The sequence below is a fragment of the Erinaceus europaeus genome, chromosome 19 (assembly GCF_950295315.1).
Source record: "Erinaceus europaeus chromosome 19, mEriEur2.1, whole genome shotgun sequence".
NCBI classification, from domain to species: Eukaryota; Metazoa; Chordata; class Mammalia; order Eulipotyphla; family Erinaceidae; genus Erinaceus; species Erinaceus europaeus.
In genome coordinates, this window is record NC_080180.1 from 154,748 (window position 1) to 178,917 (window position 24,170).

General features: G+C 53.3%; 1 protein-coding gene across 1 annotated transcript; it reads right to left on the reverse strand.

Annotated features, from left to right (window-relative positions):
• Positions 1-15,723: 15,723 nt before the first annotated feature.
• Positions 15,724-23,605, reverse strand: C19H1orf116 (chromosome 19 C1orf116 homolog). Its single transcript, XM_016191717.2, has 4 exons — positions 23,447-23,605; positions 21,738-21,911; positions 19,115-19,292; positions 15,724-18,288 (listed from the first exon to the last, which is right to left on the reverse strand). Exons 2-4 carry the CDS (start codon positions 21,840-21,842, stop codon positions 16,589-16,591), a joined length of 1,983 nt encoding a protein of 660 aa, XP_016047203.1. The 5' UTR covers positions 21,843-21,911; positions 23,447-23,605; the 3' UTR covers positions 15,724-16,588.
• Between the last annotated feature and the right edge of the window lie 565 nt (positions 23,606-24,170).

Here is a 24,170-nt window from a genome sequence, read left to right on the forward strand (position 1 = left end):
AACAGTGTCCACAATCCAATGTGCCAATTCATACTTGAAAAACCACTTGTGCAGTGGAAACTTCCTTTGTCATAACACAACCCAGTTCCTAAGTCCCTGTGTCAGGAATAAAGAAACAACAGCGGTAATCATAACTGAAACACACTTATGCACACTTACACACACACACACACACACACACACACACACACACACACCTTCCCACAGAGACGTACACACTTGTCCCTAAAATAACTTGGATTGGATTTGCTGTTTTGCACCCTAGCAAAAGGTCAAAGATTCATGGGTGGAAGGGAGAAGTGTTAAGTTTCTGGCATATGAAGGTGAGAAATTTCTAGAGCAGATCGATAGTTACATGGACAACGAAGGGAGCATGGGTTGGAGGGACAGCTGGTGGAGCTGCCAGGGAACTATGTGGAATCCCAGGACCCTGTTTTGAGCCCCTGGTCACACTTACCCAGCTAGGGAAAAGCTGGGCTAGTGACAAATCAGAGCTGCAGCTGTCTCTCTGTCTCTCTTCCTGCTTGGGCCCTGCTCTCTCAATTTATGACTGCTTGCTTCTCCTCAATAAGAAAGTTACAAAGGATGTACAGAAATACAGGGATAGTGGGAAAAATTACCCCCCACCCCGTGCCCACTATTACATGGAACTGTTGACTGTAAACCATTCATCCCCCAAGAAAGAACAGAATAAATATTTGTGAGGTTAAAAACATTGTAGGTTAAATAGTGAACATTCTCTAGAGCCATGCAATACTAATCCATTGTGCATTTAATGTCACTGTCAAAAACAGTGCAGTAGCAGTTGTAGTAGTGTGTAGTATCTGCAAAAGGAAATGTATTGTGTGTCAAAAGTTCCCTTCAATTATAAGAGAAAATCTATCAGGCAGAAGAAATGACCCCTCATGTGATATCGGACGAAATAAATAAATAAATAAATATGCAAATAAATGGGAATGATCTAGGAGGATTTGAAAAAAATAAAAAAATAAAAACAAAGACCACAGGAAGACCTGATGACAGCAGAAATATAGAAAACGTCTGCTGAGTAACAGAGGGCTGCTTCAAAAATTCCCTGACACACAGGGTCCAGGCAAATTATGAATTCCGAGAATGAAAAGAAACGCATACGTTTTGAAGCTTACACTAGAAAATGGAGGCAAGTTCTGTGCTATGATAATTACAATAAGGATACTGATAGAAAGGCTATTGGAAATGCTCCTGGAAAGTTTATAATTTATCATTGTAGTGAATCCTGCTCCAACTATGTGACCAATTATTTATGAATAAGGAGGCTATTATAAATGCGGCAATTCTGCATTCAAATCAAATAAAAAGGTCAACAATTCTAAAAATGTCTGATATATATATATATATATATAGATGTATGTATATGTACATACATGTATGTGTATCTTTATTATCAACTATGAGGGATACTGGCATGGCTATGAGGAGACAGAGTATGGCTTGTGCCAGATAGACTTACAAAGCTGAGGCTCCAGAAACGTAGATGAAATCGCCAACAAAACAATCCAGAGCTCAGCCGGGCCCTGGTGACTCGCTTTGTATATCTGGGCCTGTCAGTCAAATAATATATAAGTAAAATATTAATGAGTGCAGACAGAGTGAGTGAGAGCCTGTGAGAGTCAGAGACAGAGAAGGCAAGAAGAGAAATAGAAGAGTTGGAAAGAGACCAGAAGTCCAAAAGCTCCCACTCTGTGTTCATACATGACAGGTTCAAACCTGGGTTGTAGTGATTGTAAGGCAGCAGTCTCCTGTCCACAGACCCCAGACAACCCCAGCCTTCACCATATGTGTGTAGTATTTACGACAGGATATGTATTGTGAGTGTAAACTTCCCTTCAATTATAAGAGAAAAATCTATCAAGCAGAAGAATGGACCCCTCATGTAATATAGAACCAAATAAATAAATAAATAAATAAATAAATAAATATGCAAGTAAATGGGGGTTATCTAGGAGGATTTGAAACAAATGAAAAATAAAAACAAAAAGCACAAGAAGACCTGATGGCAGCAGAAACATAGAAACCATCTGCTGAGAATGAAGGGCTGCTTCAAAAGTTCTGAGACCCTTCAGAGTCCAGGGAAATTAAGATTTTGGGAGAATGAAAAGAAACTCATATGTATTGAAGCTTACACTAGAGAAAGGAGGCAAGTTCTGTACTATGATAATTAAAATAAGGATGCTGATAGAAATGCTATTAGAAATGCTACTGGAAGGTTCTATTATTTATAATTGTATTGAATCCTGCTCCAACTATGTGGCCAATTAGTAGGGAAAAAGGAACCTGTTGTAAATGTGTTAATTCTGATTAAGATCAATTACATAGGTTGACAATTCTAAAAATGACAGATATATATATGTATATTTATATATGTATATGGATGTATATCTTTATTATAAAGTCTGAGAGATACTGCCATGGATATGAGGAGGCAGAATATGGCTTAAGTCAGAGAGACTTACCAATCTGAGGCTCCAGTAGCCTAGGTGAAATCACAAACAAAACCAGCCAGAGCTCAGCAGTGCTCTGGCCACTCTCTTTGTATATCTGGGCCTGTCAATAAAATAAGGATATAAGTAAAATATTCCTGAGTTCAAACAGAGTGAGAGAGAGCCTGTGAGAGTCAGAGACAGAGATGGCGAGAAGAGAAATAGAAGAGTTGGAAATAGACCAGAAGTCAAAAACCCCCTAGGCTGTGTTCATTCATGACAGGTTCAAACCTGGGTTGTAGAGATTGTCACGCAGCAGCTCTAATGCCCACAGACCCCAGACAACCCAAGCCTTCACCATATGTGTGTAGTATTTGCCCCAGGAAATGTATTGTGCATCAAAAGTTCCCTTCAGTTCTAAGAGAAAATCTCTCAAGCAGAAGAAATGACGCCACATGTGATACCTGACTAAATAAATAAATATGCAAATAAATGGGGATGATCTAGGAGGACTTGAAACAATAAAAATAAATAAAAACAAAAACCACAAGAAGACCTGATGACAGCAGAAACATAGAAACCATCTGCTGAGAAACAGAGGGCTGCTTCAAAAATTCCCTAACACTTCAGGGTCCAGGGACATTAAGATTTCCGGAGAAAGAAAACAAACACATACGTATTGAAGCTTACACTAGAAAAAGGAGGGAACATCTGGGCCATGATAATTGCAATAAGGATGCTAATAGAAACACGATTAGAAATGCTACTGGAAGGTTCTATTATTTATAATTGTATTGAATCCTGCTCCAACTATATGGCCAATTATTTCAGAAAAACTAGGCTGTTATAAATGTGGTAATTCTGAAAGAAGGTCAAATACATAGGTCGAACATTCTAAAAATGACAGATATATAAATCTATATGTATATATATACATGTATGTATATCTTTATTATAAACTCTGAGTGATACTGGCATGGAAATGAGGAGACAGAATATGGCTTGTGTCAGAAAGACTTACAAACTGAGGCTCCAGTAGCCTAGGTGAAATCGCCAACACAACAAGCCAGAGCTCAGCAGTGCTCTGGTAACTCTCTTTGTCTATCTGGGCCTGTCAGTAAAATCAGAATCTAAGTAAAATATTAATGAGTGAAGACAGAGTGTGTGAGAGCATGTGAGCGTTAGAGATAGAGAAGGCGAGAAGAGAAATAGATGAGTTGGAAAGAGACCAGAATTCAAAAACCTCCTACACTGTGTTCATTGATGACAGGTTCAAACCTGGCTTGTAGAGATTGTAAGGCAGCAGCTCTCATGCCCACAGACCCCAGACAGCCCCAGCCTTCACCATATGCTCTACTACCAGAACTGACAGTAATGTGTGTGTGTGTGTGTGTGTGTCTGTCTGTCTGTTTGTGTGTGTCTGTGTGTGCTCAGAGATCACCTGTAGTAGTCTCAGAGCATGGGTGGCAAGGGAGCCAGCCTCTCCTGCAACTTATGTACAGAGAACCTATCTGGTCAGGGCAAGCCAGCTAGCCCAGATTGTGGCTAAGGAAGAATGCATATGCAAAGGGACTCTCATGTCTCACTCTCCTGAGTTCCGATTCAATGCCATGCCTCACTATGATCCAAACACTGCCAATGGGGGAAGCTGGGGCACCCCTCAGAATTCAGGGGCATGAGCCTGTCCAGTCACCTTTGGCTGCCTACTCAGCCTCCAGGCTCTCAGTCCACTGCTCAGGGCAGCAGATTACAAGCCCAGAAAGTACCCAGAAAGGGCTGTGTTTCCACATAGATGGGAAGTGTGTTGAACCAAACAATAGTGGATGAACCCGGCCCCTTACACCTACCCTTTGGGTCCGGCTAAGGCAATTGCTGCTGTGGCCTCTCATCCCTGATCATGGTGTCCTGGTGTCCACACATCACACTCAGAGAGATTCCCAGAAGTAGGCTTGCATGAGTGTCCCATACAATGTCGCTCTGCTTGCAGGAAGCACAAACTCCCCGGGCCCTTGCTATGGACAGACAAAAAAAGATGGATGCCTCCATTGGCCAAATTAGGGGCTTCCAGTCAAGATCACAGCCCCGCCCCTCACCTGAGGGCCTGGCTGCTGCTAATCAAGGCAATTGGAAACACCTTTTACACTTGGGCCCTGAGGACATACTCAGGAATCCCTCCAGGAGCTAGCAGGCTGGCAGACCTCCTAACCCCGGGATATCTGTGCTCCTAGTTGGGCGGCCCTTCTGGCCAGTGGTGAAAATATTCCCTAGATACAAGAAAGAACTTCAGGTTTCAAAGGGATTTGAAACACCATGAGGCACTTGGAAAAGACATTTCACAGCCATCAAAACACCCTCTTTCTGAACACTGGAAGCTTCCGTTTTGCATGGAAAATCTGGACACTGGTGTGGTCATCAGTACCACAGATCCTTTCCATTTGGCTTAATAGAGGGAAAGCACAGTGTGTGTGCCAGGGGGATAGAGTTTCACTTCCCTTGACCTGGGCTCTCATGTAATAAGGACAAGGACGCTGTGCAGGAAGGTAAGGAGGGCTGCATTTAGGCTGAGTGTCAGCCTCAGGGCCCTGGAGAATGGGAGTCAAGCACAGAGGGCCTGGACAGCTGCAGCTGGAGATGGACATATGCCTGGAACCTGCAGCAGCAACGCTGTCTCCGCAGTTCCCCTCTGTACTACACCATGTGCAGGAGACTAAATAATCCAAAGGGCAAAGAAAGGAAAATTTCAACACCAGGAAGTCTGAGTTCACGATGCATGCACTGACTTCCAGTAAGGGCCCAGTGAAGAAGGCACGTAGAGACAGTCAGAGAGACAGAATGACAGAGACAGACAAGGACTGAAATTCTGGCCCTGTGTTGATCAGTGCCAGAGCACTGAAGACAAACCCTCCATGCCCATGCATACTTCTTACAAGTGGCATTGCTATTTTACGTTTGTGAGGAAAGGTAACACTTAGAACATCTAGGTCTTAGTCACTCTGAGAAGCAACACTTGGCCGGCAGCCCACTCTCCAAAACTGCCCTCGCGTCTCCAAATTCGAAGTAGTCATAGTGATGCTCCAGCCAAGATGCAGGCTGGCGTATTGCATCTCCCTGGTCCAGCCTCAGCCTGTCCTGTGTGCAGGGAACTGCACTATGTCTATTTCTCCTTTGATTTACAGTTTTGGGATAAGACTCGGTGGACAAAAAGAGCAAGAGGGAAGAAGATGATTTGGCAGTGGTAGTTTGTGCTGAGAGAGATTTGTAGAGTGATATACGATATGGCTCTGTGAGATGTCTCTCATGACTGTGGCTCAGAAGGGCCAGGTGTATCCACATTGCTACCCTAATCCTGAGCTGTGCAGGTCTCTAGCTGAAAATATTTTCAGACCTCTACATGTTACATACATATATATATAGAGAGAGAGAGATAGAGAGAGAGAGAAAGAGAGAGAGACACTGATATAGTCATTTTCTACAATGGATTCGATGTGACATTCACACAATTGATTGCTAAAACCTGGAGAGAAACTTTGCATCAGGAAAAGAATTGTCCAAAGGAATAAAATCTCCAAATCATTAGCTATATGCAGCTCCAACGGGACCGAGCGAAAAAGGCTCGAGAAGGAACTCATCCAGGAGACTCTCCACATGGACAGGCACCACAGGTTTCCTAGTCTGGCAACACAACCAGGGCAGCTGCTAGTTCCCAGTGCAAGTATCAGGGCAAAAACCTCTCCCTCTTCAGTGTCTTTACATCTGAAAAGAAGAAAAGTGACCAAGGGCCAAGGAGAGCTGCCCTGGTGTCAATATTGAGCTGTAAATCAGAATGTGCCAAGTGTTTTGCACAAAATCACCTGTGCCACAGTGATTCTGTTGTTCTCTCTCTCTCTCCCTCCCTCAGACACACACACACACACACACACACACACACACACACACACACATCCACAGAGGCACAGGCACAAACGGAGTTATACACATGCGCACTGGACAGCTTCTGCAAGGCAGGGCCCTGGGCTGAACCCTGCTTCGCATTTCCTGGAAGCACGCCCAGCCTTTTAAGGCCAGCTCTGAGCTCCCATTGGCGGGATTCCTTCAGAAGGCCCGCCCACAGGGCACCAGCCAGGCTCTGATAGGCCAGAGGCCTAGGCCACGCCCAGAACCCCACCAGCAATCTCATTGGCCAGTGTGCTTGGACACGCCCAGGAGGGTCTGGGCCCCTAGTCTGTGATTGGCCAGCGGCCTTGAGCACCGCCCACACGGCCCTGCAGCACGCTCATTGGGCAGCCTCCAGAAGGCCCGCCCACCAGCCACTTCCGCTCGACTCTGATTGGCCTGGTGTCCCAGGGACACGCCCCCAGCCAGCCTTCTCTTGGCTCCCATTGGCGGGCTGCTGTCTGAGGGGCGCCCTCTGATAGGCCAGTTCCTAAGGCACGCCCAGGAAGGTCACCGCCCTTGCCCCATGATTGGCCAGCCTCCTGGGCACCGCCCACGAGGCCCGCCCCAGGTGCTCATTGGACAGCCTCCCGAGGGCCCGCCCCCCAGGCACTTCCGCTGGACCCGGATTGGCTGACCTCCAGGGGTACGCCCACCCAGAGCCAGCACCCAGGCTCTCATTGGTGGGCTGCTCTCTGAGGCCCGCCCACGCAACTCCTCCTCTGTTCTCATTGGCCAGCTCTTGCTTTATGCCCCTGAGGGTGACGTTCCTCCTCTCTGATTGGCCAGCTGTCTCTAAGAATACCCACTGGGCCCTCCCCTCAGGCTCATTGGGCACGGGCTCTGAGGCCCGCCCCCGGGGACTTTCTGCCATCCTCTGAAGGCCCTGTTTCTGCAAACACGACCCCCACAGCTCCTGTCTGGGCCCGTCCTTAGGACACTGCCTGCCTGCGCTAGGCTGGCCATGCTCTTGGGGCACACCCAGAAACACTGTCGCCACTCTCCTAGCCCAGGGCCTCAGGGCACTTGCCCCATGGAGCCTTAGTCCCGCCCTGGTGCTGCCCTCTTGTGGACACCCAGCAGAATGCAGCTGAGCACAGGGATTCACAAGCTCCCAGTAGAGTCATCCCAGGCAAAGAGAGAAACCCCTTCCACTTGCAAAGCCAAATGGGGGATCCCCCCACCCCACAGGAAAGAACAGATGTCTAGGGCACTCTACGTCAATTTCAACCCTGCTGTCCACGGGCCACAATTCCTAGAGTTCTCCTCATTCCACAGAATCACTACACTCAACTATGGTCTTTGCTGCCACCTTGTGGACATACAGCAGAATGCAGCTGAGCTCCCCATGCCACTCCTCTTTGAGTCTACCCAGAAAATTACACACAGCATGGGAATAGCAAAGGAAAGAACCCATCTGAGGACCACCTGGGAGAATGCACAACAGAGTCCACAATCCAATGTGCCAATTCATACTTGAAAAACCACCTGTGCAGTGGAAACTTCCTTTGTCATAACACAACCCAGTTCCTAAGTCCCTGTGTCAGGAATAAAGAAACAACAGCGGTAATCATAACTGAAACACACTTATGCACACACACACACACACACACACACACACACACACACACACACACACACACACACACACATTCCCACAGAGACGTACACACTTTTCCCTAAAATAACTTGGATTGGAGTTGCTGTTTTGCACCCTAGCAAAAGGTCAAAGTTTCATGGGTGGAAGGGAGAAGTGTTAAGTTTCTGGCATATGAAGGTGAGAAATGCCTAGAGCAGATCGATAGTTACATGGACAACGAAGGGAGCATGGGTTGGAGGGACAGCTGGTGGAGCTGCCAGGGAACTATGTGGAATCCCAGGACCCTGTTTTGAGCCCCTGGTCACACTTACCCAGCTAGGGAAATGCTGGGCTAGTGACAAATCAGAGCTGCAGCTGTCTCTCTGTCTCTCTTCCTGCTTGGGCCCTGCTCTCTCAATTTATGACTCTTTGCTTCTCCTCAATAAGAAAGTTACAAAGGATGTACAGAAATACAGGGATAGTGGGAAAAATTACCCCCCCCCCGTGCCCACTATGACATGGAACTGTTGACTGTAAACCATTCATCCCCCAAGAAAGAACAGAATAAATATTTGTGAGGTTATTCATACTTGAAAAATCACTTGTGCAGTGGAAACTTCCTTTGTCATAACACAACCCAGTTCCTAAGTCCCTGCGTCAGGAATAAAGAAACAACAGTGATAGTCAACACTCAAACATACATACACACACACACACACACACAAACACACACACACAAAACACACAATACACAACACAATTTTCCCAGAAATAACTTGGATTGGAGTTGCTGTTTTGCACCCAAGTAAAAGGTCAAAGTTTCATGGGTGGAGGGGAGAAGTGTTAAGTTTCTGGCATATGAAGGTGAGAAATGCCTAGAGCAGATCGATAGTTACATGGACAACGAATGGAGCATGGGTTGGAGGGACAGCTGATGGAGCTGCCAGGGAACTATGTGGAATCCCAGGACCCTGTTTTGAGCCCCTGGTCACACTTACCCAGCTAGGGAAAAGCTGGGCTCGTGACAAATCAGAGCTGCAGCTGTCTCTCTGTCTCTCTTCCTGCTTGGGCCCTGCTCTCTCAATTTATGACTGTTTGCTTCTCCTCAATAAGAAAGTTACAAAGGATGTACAGAAATACAGGGAAAGTGGGAAAAATTACCCCCCCGTGCCCACTATTACATGGAACTGTTGAATGTAAGCCATTCATCCCCCAATAAAGAGAACATTTGTGAGGTTAAAACCATGGTCAGTAAAATAGTGACAATTCTTTAGAACCATGCCATTCAAACCCATTGTGCAATGGATGTCACTATCATGAACAATCTAAGATAATGAGTAGTATTTGTGACAGGAAATGTATTGGGCATCAAAAGTTCCCTTCAATTATAAAAGAAAATATATCCAGCATAAGAAATGACCCCCCCATGTAATATCTGACTAAATAAATAAATATGCAACTAAATGGGGACGATCTAGGAAGGATTTGAAAAAAAATAACCACAAGACCAGATTACAGCAGAAACATAGAAACAACCTGCTGATAAACAGAGGGCTGCTTCAAAAATTCCCTGACACTTCAGTGTCCAGGGGAATTAAGATTTCCGGAGAATGAAAACAAATGCATACGTATTGAAGCTTACACCAGAAAAAAAGAGGCAAGTCTATGCTATGATAATTACAACAAGGATGCTGATAGAAATGCTACTGGAAGGTTCTATTATTTATAATTATAGTGAATGCTGGTCCTACTATGTGGCCAATTATTTATGAAAAAGGAGTCTGTTATAAATGTGGTAATTCTGAATTAAGATCAAATACATAGTTTGACAATTCTAAAAAAGACAGATATGTGTGTGTGGATATATACATATATACATATATATTAAATTTTGAGAGATACCAGCATGGATACGAGGAGACAGAATATGGCTTGTGCCAGAGAGACTTGCACAAAGCTGAGACTCCAGTTGCCTAGGTGTAAAGGCCAGCAATGACAGAAGCCAGACCTTTCACATTCTGCAACCCACAACGACCCTGGGCCCATACTCCCAGAGGGATAGAGAATGGGAAAGCTATCAGGGAAGGGGATGGGATACAGAGACCAGGTGGTGGGAATTGTGTGGAGTTGTACCCCTCCTATCCTACAGTTTTGTTAATGTCTCCTTTCTTAAATAAGAATAAAATAAAATACTCCAGAAAAAGAGTAAAAAGACATAAATTAGCATCCTGTGATTCATCAAACAGCTCATTCATGGGGCTTATCTGCTAACACTGATTTAAAACATTACTAATTCTGTCATGTGGAAACATACCCAATGTGGTTAAACATATACATGTATTCAATTAATCTTGAAACATAGTGTGTTGTCCTATGTAGTCTTTCCAAAGTGTTGACAGTTGACATGGGAAGCTTTTAGCCAGGGAGACAGAGACAGTGTAATGGTTTTGTAGAAAACCTTAGTGCTAGAAAAGGTAACAGCAGCAAATGCTGGAGAGGTTGTGGGGTCAAAGAAACCCTCCTGAACTGCTGGTGGGAATGTCAATGGGTCCAACCCCTGTGGAGAACAGTCTGGAGAACTCTCAGAAGGCTAGAAATGGACCCACCCTATGACCCTGCAATTCCCCTCCTGGGTATAGATCCTAAGGAACCCAACACACCCATCCAAAAAGATCTGTGTACACATATGTTCTTGGCAGCACAATTTGTAATAGCCAAAACCTGGAAGCAACCCAGGTGTCCCACAACAGATGAGTGGCTGAGCAAGTTGTGGTCTAGATACACAATGGAATACTACTCAGCTAATAAAAACAGTGACTTTTTAGCCAGTCATCTGCACCCCCTACCCCACTTATTTTTAATGAGAGAGAGAGACCAGAGCTCAGTTCTAGCATCTGTGGGGACAGGGACTGAACTGGGCCTCTGACTCTTGGTAGACCTGAGTTCTGCCCTCGGAGCTCCCTCCCCAGAGGCTGGAGCTGCACTGAAAGGAATCAGGAGTCTCAGAGCCACGCCCACCCCTGGTGGGTACAACTCTCTTGTACTTTAGAAAACAACAATCTTGGGGCTGGTTGGTGACAAGCCCAGTTGATTGCATAAGTTAGTGTTCAAGGACCCAGATTCAAGGCCCCAGTTCCTATGTGCAAGGGAGGAAGTTTCATAAGTGACGAAATAACACTGTAGGTCTCTCTCCCTCTCTCTCTTTCCCCTTCAATATACCCTGAGTTATGACTGTGGAGGGTCCTGCCCAGCTGCCAGTTCTGGGTCTCTGTGTTGGACTGTGGCCCAGAAGTGCCCAAAGCACCCACAGCCCAGTCCCAGAAGCCGCCAGCCCCAGACAGCAAGTCATGACTGGGTTCAGCAATCTGTCTGGGCAGGAGAGGATGGCCTGCCCTGCCCTGGCCTCCGGCAGCTGAGTGTGAGCGCAGGAATGTGGAGCGGCCACTCCAGCCGGCCAGGCAGGCCCACGGTTCTCACCAGACAGGTTCAGGCCAACATGTGTGAGTGCAGGGTGAAGGGGAGAGGCTGAGGGGGCCCTCCCGGCCCCCAGGAAGTGCAGAGAGGTGAGTGCCAGGCCTGAGGTCAGGTCCAGGCCACTCAGGGCCACTGCTCCAGCCACAGCTCCCCTACTTGATTCATACTTGAGATTCATGTTTTATCAATACAACTATAGCTATAGCTATAGCCACATTATGCAATGAGGTGGAGGGTAGGATTCTTCTCCACGGCTAATATTTCTCAACATTTTTCAGTGGTCTGGCAGAACAGCATTTTCTACTTAGTGCCGACTTTTTTTTTTTTTTTTTTTTTTTTGCCTCCAGGGTTATCGCTGGGGCTCGGTGCTTACACCACGAATCCAAATCCACTGCTACTGTTGGCCGCCTTTTCCCACTGTTGTTGTTGTTGTTGGATAGGACAGAGAAATCAAGAGGGGGGGGGGAGAAAGAGAGACAGCTGCAGACCTGCTTCACTGCTTGCTGAAGAGACCCCCGCCCCTGCAGGTGGGGAGCCAGGGGCTCCAGCCAGGATCCTTAAACGGGTCTGTGATACAGTGTGCTACCGCCAGCCCCTGTCAACTTTTTAATGATCGAGTTTTCCTCAGTGCTTAGCACCACAGCTGTTGTTCCTGAGACTGAATCTCAGGCCAAGTTAAGTATCTCCAGTCTCCAAAGTGAACGATCTTGGCAGCTCTCCCTACATAAATAAGCTGAGATAGAAACTGACCAAATCAGAAGTAAGAGAAGAAACCCCTTCCCTTTGCTTAGCCACCTCCCTGGTTGCAAGCAACACTGAGAATCCTTTTAATAAGATAAAACAAGTTGAGTATTAATTTTAGTGTTAGTCTGATGATCACTTAACAAAACCAGATCAGCATATTCTTTTATTATGATTATTACTATTATCTTTATTTATTCACTGGATAGATGGATAAAGACAGCCAGAAATTGAGAGGAAGGGGGAGATAGAGACGAAGAGACCCCTGCAGCCCTGCTTCACCACTTGTGAGGCTTTCCCCCTGCAGGTGGGGACTGGGGGCTTGAACCCAGGTCTTTGCTCACTGTAACATGAGCTCTCAACCAGGTGCGCCACCACCCAGCCTCCTTTTTCTTTATTTTTACCAGAGCCCTGCTCAGCTCTGTCTTATGGTGGTGTAGGGGATTAAACCTGGGCCTTTGGAGCCTCAGGCATGAGAATCTCTGTGCAGAACCATTCTGTTGTCTTCCCAGCCACATCAGCAGATTCTTTAAGTCAGTGTCAACATTTGCACCTCATACAGATGTGCTGCCAAGGGCCAGGGTCTGACCACACAAAGCGCCTGTCCAGCCACCCCCGCCCCTTGCACAGGTGGTCAGGGCTCCTGTGCCTTGGGGCATCCCTTCCCACTTCCCCTGGACGGCCTTGGTGCTTCTTGCTCTACTCTGGAGACTCTGTCAGCCTCTTTTCTCTGCAGACCTGCTGAACCCCTGAGACTTGGGGCCTCCTTCCCTCCACCCTCACTGCCCTCGGTGTGAAAGGGACTCTGGAGCACCAGCTGTGGTTTGTCCCGGGCACACAGGGGCCAGGTTCTTGTGAATAACTGGCAGCTGCTCCGACTCAGAAGCGAGAGTCTCCACTCTGCAGACAAGAAAAGTAGAGATCCCTCGGCTCCAGTGCTGGGCCTGGCAGCTCATCCCCAGCCCCATGCGCAGGAAGTGTGGGATGCACTGAGGGGAAGAGGGAAGGGTCAGGGAGGCTGCAGGAGGTGTCTGCAAAAGACTCTCCCACCTGAGGCACCAAAGGTCCCAGGTTCAGTCCCCCACCACCACCATCAGCCAGAGCTTAGCAGAGCTCTGGGCTCTCTCTCTGTTATTAAAATAAACATAAGGGGGGCAGAGGGAAAAGGTCACAGAGACCGAGAGATAGATCACTTGCAAAGGCACCTGCCTCACCGTGCCTGTCACCAGGGTTCAAAGTCCCAGTATGCTACATGGAAATACTGACACACTGGGGAAACTTCTCCTCTCACCCTCTGCCTCTCTCTCCCTCTGAAAAAGTCATCCTGGAGTAAGTAGTGAAGCCCCAGTGACAACAAAATAAATAAAAAATTTTGTTAAAATTAGATTTTAATTAAAAGTAATTAAAGGTCAATAAAATTTGAAACTCCACTAGGAATGTCATTGAGGTCCCTGAAAAGTCAGTTCATTCCTAATGTCCTTGAGTGTGTGGTTTCTTCCATGTGGAATTCCAACTCCCTGGCTCACCCTGTTCCTGTTAGAGCTCTGTCCTCTATGGCTCCATACCCTTCCACTTTCACTGTTTATCTGAAGATAGATAGATAGATAGATAGATAGATGATACATAGAGTTGGGCGGCAGCACAGCGGGTTAAGCGCAGGTGGCACAAAGTGCAAGGACTGGCGTAAGGAACCCAGTTTGAGCCCCCAGCTCCCCACCTGCAGGGGAGTCGCTTCACAAGCAGTGAAGCAGGCCCTCTCTCCATTTCTCTCTGTCCTATCCAACAACGACATCAATAATAATTACTACAACAATAAAACAACAAAGGCACCAAAAAGGAATAAAGAAAAAAATAGATGATAGATAGGTAGATGGATGATGGATAGATGGTAGCTAGATGATTGATAGGTAGATAGACCATAGGTAGATGATAGATAAATTGATAGATGATAGAAGAGTCAGAGTCAGAGTATCACAGGCATGTGGAATGCTGGGGATTTGAACTCATGACCTCATGCAGCAGCCCAGAGTTACCCTTCTGTGCCGGGCCCCTCCATATTCTTGTCTAGCGGCCTGTTCCCCTCTTGCTGGACCAGCTCCTGTGGGACCTGGGTTTGTCTGCCTTGGACCTATACTTCACACTGGATGAAGGGCTGGAACCCAGGGGTCATTCGTGAAAGGGAAGAGTGAGTGAGGGTACACAGTAGCATCTGGGCCTACCCGAGTTGGGTGAGGCTCCCTGAGGTCTCTGCAGCTGGGGCTCAGGCACCCACAGTCCTCCTGTCCCCCAAGCCCCAGTGTGGCCGACAGGGTGGGCATGTTGCCCACTAGGACGCTAGACTGCTCAGAGTCCATGTGAGGCTGGTAGCTGGGGGCACCTGACCTTCTCAGTGCTGGGCATGGAGACAAGCTTCCAGCAGCCAGCACCGTGGACTGCTGGATTCAGGGACATAGGCCGGTGGAGGACACTGAGTCCCAAGCCCCAGTTGCAGGGGGCTGTAGGAATGTCAAGTGCTGCTCTCTGGCCTAGATGGGCACCAGTGGAGAATCCCCAGCTCATACCAGGGCTCCTTCAGGGTCAGTCCAAGTGGAGGAGAGCAGGGCTGACCATAGTGGACCCAGTGTGGCAGGACAGGGACTGGGGTCCAGCCTCCTACCTCCTGACATGGCCAGTCACCCCTTTGAGAAGGGCCCCAAGAAAGGAGCTGGACATGGCGGAGTGGGGTCTGTACCCAGAGGCCCTGCTTCCCATACCACCTGCTATTATGCGCTGGTGAGACTGGGTGGTGGGGACACAGACCCTGGAAGGACAGACGGCCTGACAGGATGGCAGTCAACAGGGAAGCCCCCCTGCAGGCCTCTGAGAACTCTCACCGAGACCAGACTATTATTCTCACCTCCTGCAGAGGGTGAGGGAGAAGTCACATCCGGCAGTGTGGGTGCCAGGCTAGCCTGGCCCTCGCCATGTGGCCGGAGCCGCTTTGTGACTGGCCTCCACGCTAAAGCAGCAGTGGTTCCTGGAGGTGCTCCCTGTCCAAGGCTGCACAGGACGGTGGGGGCAGGGTGGACACCTGCAGGCAGATGCAGCTGCTCTCAAGAGTCTGGCCTTCACAAGCATTGGGCTTGGAACAGGCACAAGAGGCAGGCCCACACCCCAAGTGCCCTCTGCCTGTGCTTGTCTTATATTCTGCTCACCCACACCCAGCCCACAGTGGGGGCCTTCTCTCATGAACTAGACTAGATGCAGCCAGAGGTGGCATCTCAGAACTCTGGGTCCTCAGCCAGGGCTGGGCTCTGGGAGGGAGGGAGGGAGGGAGGGAGGGAGGGAGAGAGAGAGAGAGAGAGAGAGAGAGAGAGAGAGAACAAGAGAGAACTGGGAAAGGAACACCCACACCACACCCATCTTCCACTACAGGGTGCAGCTGGCCTCTGCTGCACGTTCTCCAACCTTTCAGAACCTGACATCTCAAAGCCCCCTGATGCCCAGGGCCCTGAAGCCACCCTACCGCAAAGCCCACACCAGACAGACTCCAGCAAGGGCCGGCCAGAACAGCTTTTATTTACTGAGAGGCCTTGGGGCCCCACCTCTCCAAACAGCCCTGTGCCTTCCTAGAATCACAGAATGGCATCCACTCATCCTTGGGGGTCCTCAAGGGTCTTGGGGCTCACTTGGGCGCTGTGTGGCTGTGTCCAGCCCTGCCCAGGAGGGCCACGGCACCAGGTGCCACAGAGGAGTGGGTATCCCCCATGGGGCTGGTGGGAGTCTCCACAGCCCCCCAATGTGTCAGATGCTGCATTGTGGCTGTGTGAGGGGACCCCCAGGAGCCAGGCGGCAGAGCACTCACAGCCACATGGACACGCTGCACCGACCGACCAGCAGTGGACATGGGGCAGTCATCTCCGTGTGGAGTCCAGCTGAAGCCAGCATGTGCAAGTGGGGCTGGGGCCAGCAGCACCTTCTGAGCGGCTCAGGGCCCAGTTCAGTGCAGTTTGACAGTGCCCTGAGCAGAACGTCCTGGGGCAGGCGGCCATGAGTGACAGTGTCCAGCAGGGGCTCTGCTCTCCTCCAGCTGAGAGCTTCTGATCTAGGGCCTGCCCTACCCTTGGTGAAAGAGACAGATGCTAGACAGAGCATGTCTGCTCGGGCCCCAGGCCCCTGGTCCAGAAAGGAGAGAGTCTGAGTGCTGAGTCCTTTCTGGGCCAGCTGGATGCTGCCCACTGCAGGAGGCCCCACAGAGCAGATGCTGCAAGGCCCACGCTTACGCTGTAACACATGCTCTTGGGGATACCTGCTTCCAACTGTGGGTACCCCACTGTCAGACACAGACTTGGAGTCCTTGGAGTCCAGTGCCCCCGGGCTCAGCTCTAGGCAGCAGAGCCAGAGAGTGCGGGGGGGGGGGGGGCTAATCCTTGAGCAGCCCCAGCTTCCTCAGTGCCTCCCGCCGGTGCTCTTCATGGATGCCCTTGGGAGAGATGCGGACACTGACACAGGGCGCCCGGGGCAACTGGGCACGGCTCTGCCCTGCATAGGGCCGGTGTAAGGAGCTTTGCTCCTGCTCCAGGTCAGCCAGCCTGCCTACTGGGATGCCCTCAAAGTCCTTGCCGGTGCCCAGGGAGGCCGGGCGGGGCCGGGAGCTGCGCGGGACAATGGGTGAGAGCGGGCCCAGGACGGAGCCTTTGCCGAGCGAGCTGCTGGTCTGGGGCCCTGGCTCCTGCTTGGCTGAGAGGTAGCTGCTCAGCCCCACACCAGAGCGCTCTAGCGTGTTGGACTTGAAGCTCATCTGTCTCAAGCCAGGAGTGTCGCTGGCCTGCAGAGTCAGCCCTGGGTCAAGTTTGGCCAGAGTGCCCACACCGTCTACCCTTGGGGCCTTTGGGATGGGGACTGGCAGGGACCTAACTTCTGGGCCTTTTCCTGAAGTGGGACCCTGAGCAGGAGAGGAGACCTTGCCTGGAACAGGCCTCTGGGAAGGAGAGGAGGCCTTGCCTGGAACAGGCCCCTGAGCAGGAGAGGAGGCCTTGCCTGGAACAGGCCCCTGGGCAGGAGAGAGGGCCCTGGATGGGCTGGGCCTCTGGGCAGGAGAGGAGGCCTTGCCTGGAACAGGCCCCTGGGCAGGAGAGGAGGCCCTGGCTGGGCTGGGCCCCTGGGCAGGAGAGGGAGTCCTGGCTGGGCTGGGCCCCTGGGCAGCAGAGGAGAGCCTCCCTGGAGCAGGCCCCTGGACAGTAGCCTTCCCTGCTGGATGCCCCTCACCAGCAGCAGAGAACCCAGGCTGCCCAGTCACAGGCCTGGAAGTGGCTGAAGCCTGAGCTGGACCTCGGGGCTCCCTGGGCCTCATACTACTGTTAGGCATGGGTGGCTGGGCACTGGGCTCCTCAAGGTCCTGGGGCAGCCCCAGCTTCTGCAGAGCCTCCCTGCGGGCCCTCCTCTGTTCCTTCAGGGCTGAGGACACGGGGGCCCCATCCGCGGGGGCCCTTTCAGCCGGACGTGACAGCCAGCTCTGGGGCTCGCCATGGAAGCTGGCTCGGCTGCTCTTCAGGACGATGTTGGGTGGCAGCTTGCGAGGCTTGGGGGTGCCGAGGGTGGTCAGCCGGGCATCAGCACCCAGGGCGTGATCCTTACCTGCCAGCTCCTGCGCAGGTGTGGCAGGAGGCATGGGGTGGCCATCCCCACTGGCCTTCTGGGACATGGTCTCTGCAGAAGGCCCCCTCCTTTCTGGGGGGGCGAGTGCAGGGTTGCAAGGGGGCGAGGTAGCGAGGGTGGCGAGGGGGCGCAGGGTGGTGAGGCGCTGCTCCCCCGGCCCCCCCCACAGCTCTGGCTGGGTGTCCCTGAAGGCCTCTGGGGGAGGAATCAGTGCCGGGTCTGCAGGCACAGCCAATGGGGGGGCAGCTGGAGCCCGGCTGGAATGCCCGCTCTGGCCACCCTGCCCCTTCTCCGGTGCCGGGACAGGTCGCTCTGGCCCCTCCGGGGTGTGGCCAGCTTTCTGGGTGCTGCTTCTCCTGAGGTGCTGGCTTCTGCCGATGTGGATATTTCTGGGGAGGCTGTGGGAGCCAGACCAGAAGCCCTGGCTCTGGGGCCAAGTCACATTCCTGGGCTCCTCTGGAGGTGCTGGGGGGGGGGTGAGGGAGCAGAGTGGACAGGTGAGGCCTCCTGCAGGCAGAATCCACACCTGTCCTCAGCCATGAAGGCCTCTGCTCTGGATGGCATTAGACACAGGCCCAGGCTAGAGCTCTTCAGCCCAGGGTTAGGGGACACCCAGGGTCCTGGACTCTCTCCCCACATATGGATGCCTGGGCGGTCTGGCACAAGGGTCTGGCTGGGTGAGCACAAGGGGCGTCCAGGATATGCAGGAGGAGTAGCAGGCAGGCTACTGGGTCTGACCAAGCTCCTCCCTTCTTCCCTTCCTGCTAGAGCATCTGAGTGGTTCTGAAATGGGAGGGTATCCCCACAGGATGATGAAGAGACTCCTGCTGGCTGCTAGGCTGGCCAGGGCAAACATGGCCCAGGAGTGCTGGCTGACAACTGCCTTCCCCTCCCTTTCCAGGACATACAGACAGCCTGCTGCAGAGCTACCACCCAGGCCCACTCACTCAGGCCCACAGCCTCCCTCCCCTCTTATCTCCAGGTGGGTGTGTGGGGCTCTGGGCATGCAGGTCACACCCACTCTGACTCAGTCTCTGCAGGACCACCCCTCCCTCACACCCTGGCCGTACCCACACAGAATCTCCATTCAAGGGTGACACTGGTCAAAGCCCTCTTCTCCCAGGCTCTGAGCCTCCAGACAGGAGCTGGGTGGCCTGCCCTACCCCCTCCCCTCCAGGGCTGGACAGCAGGGCACAGGAATACTCCTGCAGCAGAGGGAAGCGAGGCAGAAAGTGCCAGACGCAGTAGGGACTGGGTTCGGTGAGAGGTGTCCCACAACACACTTCCTTACCCTGGGGGGCAGGAGGGCCAGGGGGCAGAGTTGGGGGGCCTCGGGGAGTCCCGGCTGGCTCAGACTCATCGGCAGACAGTCCGCAGTCTGCCTCCTTGTCGAGAGAGCCAATGGTCTCCTCCAGGAAGAGCAGACAGGCCTTCTCGTCTGCGGACAGGAAGTCGTAGCTGCTGTCCGTCTGCAGAGAGAGGGGGACTGGCAGAAACTGGCAGGGGAGCCGCCAGGGGAAGGAATGCAGAAGGACAGAACTTTCCAGTCACACTGCCCTGCAGCGGCTGGCAGGTGTCCTGGAACCCGGGCCTGGGACGGCAGCATGCTGCCAGGGGCCTGCTCCAGGGGCAGGCGATGTCCTGCCTCTCTGGCCCATCCAGGTGGCCAGTTCAGAGACACCAGCCAGAATCAGTAAAGGGTCCGAACGCCACACCCTGCATGGTACCCAGGTGTCTGAACCCCATGGGCACATAGTGCTGTGGCATTGGGGCAGCCCTGCTTCCCGCTTCTCAGCGAGCTCTGTGTGCTGGCTCAGTCTGGCACGTCCCGGCCGGCATGGGGACAGGCAGGTGACACAGCCCACAGCCGACTGGCCTGCTGTGGGGCTGTGCCCGCCAGCCACAGACAAGGCCACTTAGAAACTGATACTTGACTTTGAAAGGCATTCTGTGCAGGACTTTCTATTTACTTTCTCGATGGCATTTAACTCTGGCTAACATTCAGATAAGTGTGTGTTTCTTAAGCAAATACGAAGTTCAGGGGATGGGAGTGGGTTCAGAAACTGGGAGGAGGCAGGGGGAGGACAAGGCAGCCAGCCGAGTCCTAGGTTGGAAGCAGGGAGTGACGTAAAGGCTTTTCTGCCTTCTATTTACTTTTTTTCTTTCTCCCCACCACCACCACCACCCCCCCGACCCCGCTATGCTGCAGTCAGCTGCCTTCCAGGTGTGTGTGCACCTCCCCCGGCCTCAGCGTCCACTTCCCCTCATGAGGAAGCACCAGGGGTATCTGGAGGGAAATGCCATGTCTACCTCACATGGCTGCTGCCCACCTGGCCAGGAAGAGCCTGGACTTGTGCTCTCTTGGGCCCAGAGCCAGGGAAGCCACTGGGCATGAAGGGAGCCTGGGTGTGAGCCTGCAGCTCCACCCCCTTCCTCCTGTCAGGGCGCCCAGCATGGCCCAGCATCCAGGCCCACTCAGGGGAGCAGAGCAGTCTCGGTGGCTCTGGAAGCAAGCAGTGGCAGGGAGATGGCCCTTGGGGCGGCCCTTCAAGTCCCCTCTCCTCTCCTCGCAGGCAGCTGCCGGCTGACAGGAGGCCCACCCACATGTCCTGAGCTGCCCCAAACAGAACCTCCCACTGGCCGAGCGCCCTGAAGCCCCCCAGCCTGCCCCTGCTCGGAGACCTGCTTCCCTGCCGGTGTCTGCCCGAGAATCGCTCAGCTCCGGCGCGTGCCAAGGGACTTCTCTTGTGCTGTGCCACATGCGTCCTCCTGCTGCTTCCCCACACCTCAGGGAGCCTCGCCAAAGGGTGGTCCAAAGCCCCTGCCTGAATGGCCGGAAGGCCTCTCACTGTCACCTGGTGTCCACGCAGCCTCTGCTCTCACCCTCGCCGGGCCGGCCCACCCACCCACCACCCGTACTTGGGGCCCTGCTGCCCCTCCTCACTTCTGCACAGGAGCACCCACTGCCTCTGCTTGGCACCCTGCATGTGCCCAGGCCCCAGCACAGATGTCCTGAGTGAGCAGGACACCAGGCAGGGGCAGACCCCTGTCCACCACGACCTCCCAACAGTGTGTGCTTACTTCAGCGGGTGCCTCCTGTAGTCACCCCTCACACCCTGGGTAGCCTGGGAGGCAGCGGGTGGCTGGGCAGTGACCGGGAGCTTGAGGCCCAAGCTCAACCCCTGGCATCACAAGCAAGTTGTGCCCTCTCCCTCTCTCATCAATAAATACACCAGTATAAAAGAAAAGAATGAGTCCAAATCAGCTTGAGGACACTGGGGCTAGAGTCATCTTGCCTGCTGAGAGGCTGGTCTGAGGGGCCCTGGGAAGCTGGGCTGTGGCCTCCCCATCCCTGACCACCATTCCTGGCAGAGTGGCCTGGGGTCTGCGGCCTCAGCTGACCACCGCCTGCCTGAGCTGCCCGCCTCTGCTTAGTGCACAGGGAAGCCACCTGTTCTCTGCTGTCTGTGGGAGCAGCTCTCTCCCTTAGTGAGGGGCTAAGAGGATGAGGGGCTGCAACTAGAGGTGGGTGGGAAGGAGGGTAGAGATGGGCAGTCAGAGGTGGACAGTCAGGAGTGGGCTGGGGTAAACAGGCTGTAGGCAGAAGTGGGCAGGCAGGGGTGAGCAGGGGTAGACAGGCTTCAGGCAGGGGTGGGCAGGGGTGGGCAGGCTATAGGCAGGGGTGGGCAGGGGTGGGCAGGCTTCAGGCAGGGGTGGGCAGGGGTGGGCAGGCTTCAGGCAGGGGTGGGCAGGCTTCAGGCAGAGGTTGGCAGGAGTGGGCAGGCTACAGGCAGGGGTGGGCAGGGGTGGACGGACTTCAGGCAGGGGTGGGCAGGCTGCCAGCAAAGGTGGGCAGTCAGGAGTGGACAGGCAATAGGTAGAGGTGGGCATGGGTGGGCAGGCAGGGTACATACAGGTCCAGAGCGGGTGGAGGTTGTGCTGGTCATGCTGGCGTGGCTGCTGAGCTGGGTGTCGGTGCCCGGGCCAGGCCCCACTGGCCATGGCTCCCTCTCAGGCATGGCCGAAGCGAGGCAGGGGCTGAGAAAGGGCTCCCGGGGTGAAGCGAGGGGAGGGAGAGCGTCCCAAGCCTGAAAAGAGAAGAGTCAGAGCCGCCGTGAGGGAGATGCAGATGGCAGCCAGGCACCAGGCAAGCAGACCCAGGGCAGGGTGGGGGCCCGCGGCTACAGGGCGCAGGGGAGAGGAGGTAGGTGGCAGAGCTGGAGAGGCCTGAACACAGGGAGCGCCCCCACCCACTCTGCAGGAGGGCTGGTCCCACAGGCTCCCAGTGCCCAGAGGGTGTGCTCCCCCAAATGCCCGGGACCAGGAACTCCCTCTCCTTCTTATACCCAAAACCCCATGAGCTGTGTCCCCCAGCTCCTTTCCAGCGGGAGTTGACACCAGACACAGTGAAGTTCTGGCTGCAGGCAGAGAAGGCAGAGGGGAGGGAGCAGGACCCCAGCTCTGAGGGCTGACCCCTGAGTCAGAAGCTGAAGGCCTGCTACACGCCCAGCCCTGCAGGGCCTGGCCACAGCACGTGGCACATGGAGACCCAGGCACCAGCCCCCGAGGGGGGCAGGCTCAAGGTGAGAGCCAGCTATCTGCTAACCCTTGGCCTCCTGGGAGTCTGCAGGGGCGGGAAGCACATGGGCACAGGCACTGTAATCATTAACAAGACCCTGGAGGAGAGCAAACACCAGCAGTGAGCCTTCGACATGGGCAGAGCAGTGGGCACGGCTGCTCCAGTTCTCAGCACACCCAGAACGCCCAGCCCCCTCCCCATGCCTCTGTCCTCAGACCAGCTCATGGCCTAGAGATAGGCCAGGGACACCAAGCTCTGAGTGTGGGCCCAGCACGGGCAAGTCCAGGGTCTGACCCGTGGCCTGCTGGTGGCAGGGACAGGCAGGCAGGGTGTGGGTGCAGCCAGTGCTGCTGGTGCTGACACGCCTGTGAGAGTCAGGCCTGTGGGCTGGACCTGGGTCCCCTAGTTGTCCCCACCTCCCTCACTCTGCAGCTGAAGGAGAGGACAGGCCAGGGAGCAGAACCACAGACAGTGGCAATGCAGGGGCTTTGTGCCCGGGACCCAGGGAGCCCGGGAGCCCGGCTGGCTCTGCCCCCTCCCCTTTGGATGTCTCTGTGGGCTGTCATCAGGGCCACCTGTGCCCACACAGGCACATGGGAGAGGGAGTATGGTGGAACTCAGACACAGCAGCTTGGCTAGCCGTGTGTTCTGAGAGGATCTGGCAGGAGGGGAGGGTCCCATGGAACCAAACTTCAGGACACCACCATCCCCTGGCCCCCGTCAGCCAGCGCAGGGGCCTTGTCTAACAGGTGGCCTGAGCTGGGGTGGGGGTGGGGGTGTCCTGGGAGCTGCCAGGACTGCTCTCAGCAAACAAGTTCGACGTCCACCACCACAGCCCCTCTCAGTGCTCAGAGGAAATTTTCAAAGTGAACCCTTGCCCTTTTATTGCCCACAGTTACTGAGCCAACCAAAACAGACAGGTGGGGAAGAAGGTGCCACGTGTGGCCCTGATCTCAGGGCAGCTGGACAGAGAAGACAGCCCCCCCTCCCGCCGGAATGCAGAGGCCCCCGACCCAGCGGCTCCTCCAGTTAGTATGAACTCACCTCAGGGGCCGAGGTAGCTGTGCTCTTCTCCTCTGCAGCCCTGCTCTGCCTCTGACCTGCTCCTGACTCACCTGGACAGGTACGCGCCACCTCCTAGCCTCACCCACTGGCCTGCCCGGCCAATCCCGCCTCCTCCTCCTCCTCCTCCTCATTCCAGCTGTGGTGCGGTGCGGGAGGGGCCGGCAGGCCAATGAGGGCCCTGGAGGGCAGACTGGTTTGGGCTGTGGCTCCTGGGAGAAGGGCCAGTCTGGGGTGTTCCTGAAAAGTTTCACCAAGAGGCAGCCCACCAGGCTCTTCTGCTCAAGCCGGCTTCCTCCCTGAAGCTGCCTCCCTGCCTGTGTCCACAGGTCCCCAGTTAAGACTCCTTGCCTTCCTGTCCAGTCAGGTAGAAGGACAGGTGTGAGCAGAGGCCCGGCCCCTAAGTTTGCATGGGAAGCCCACAGGGTCCATGCGCCAGGGACTACAGAAAGCCGCACAAGGTCACACCAGCCTTTCCAAGAAAGATTATGTTTGAGCCCATAATGAGTCATGAGTGTATCGTCCACCGGCTAGAGGAGTCATTATTCATGGAGGGCAGGGCAGGGCCAGGGGCTGGAGGTGGGGGGGAGCAAGCAGAGAGGGGGCCGGGGCTTTCAGAACCACATGCCTGCCCCCCAAGGCTCCTTGGATCTGTGCCCAGAACACAGCCTACCCCTGGGCTGAGCAATCTTCCTGGATTCCAAAA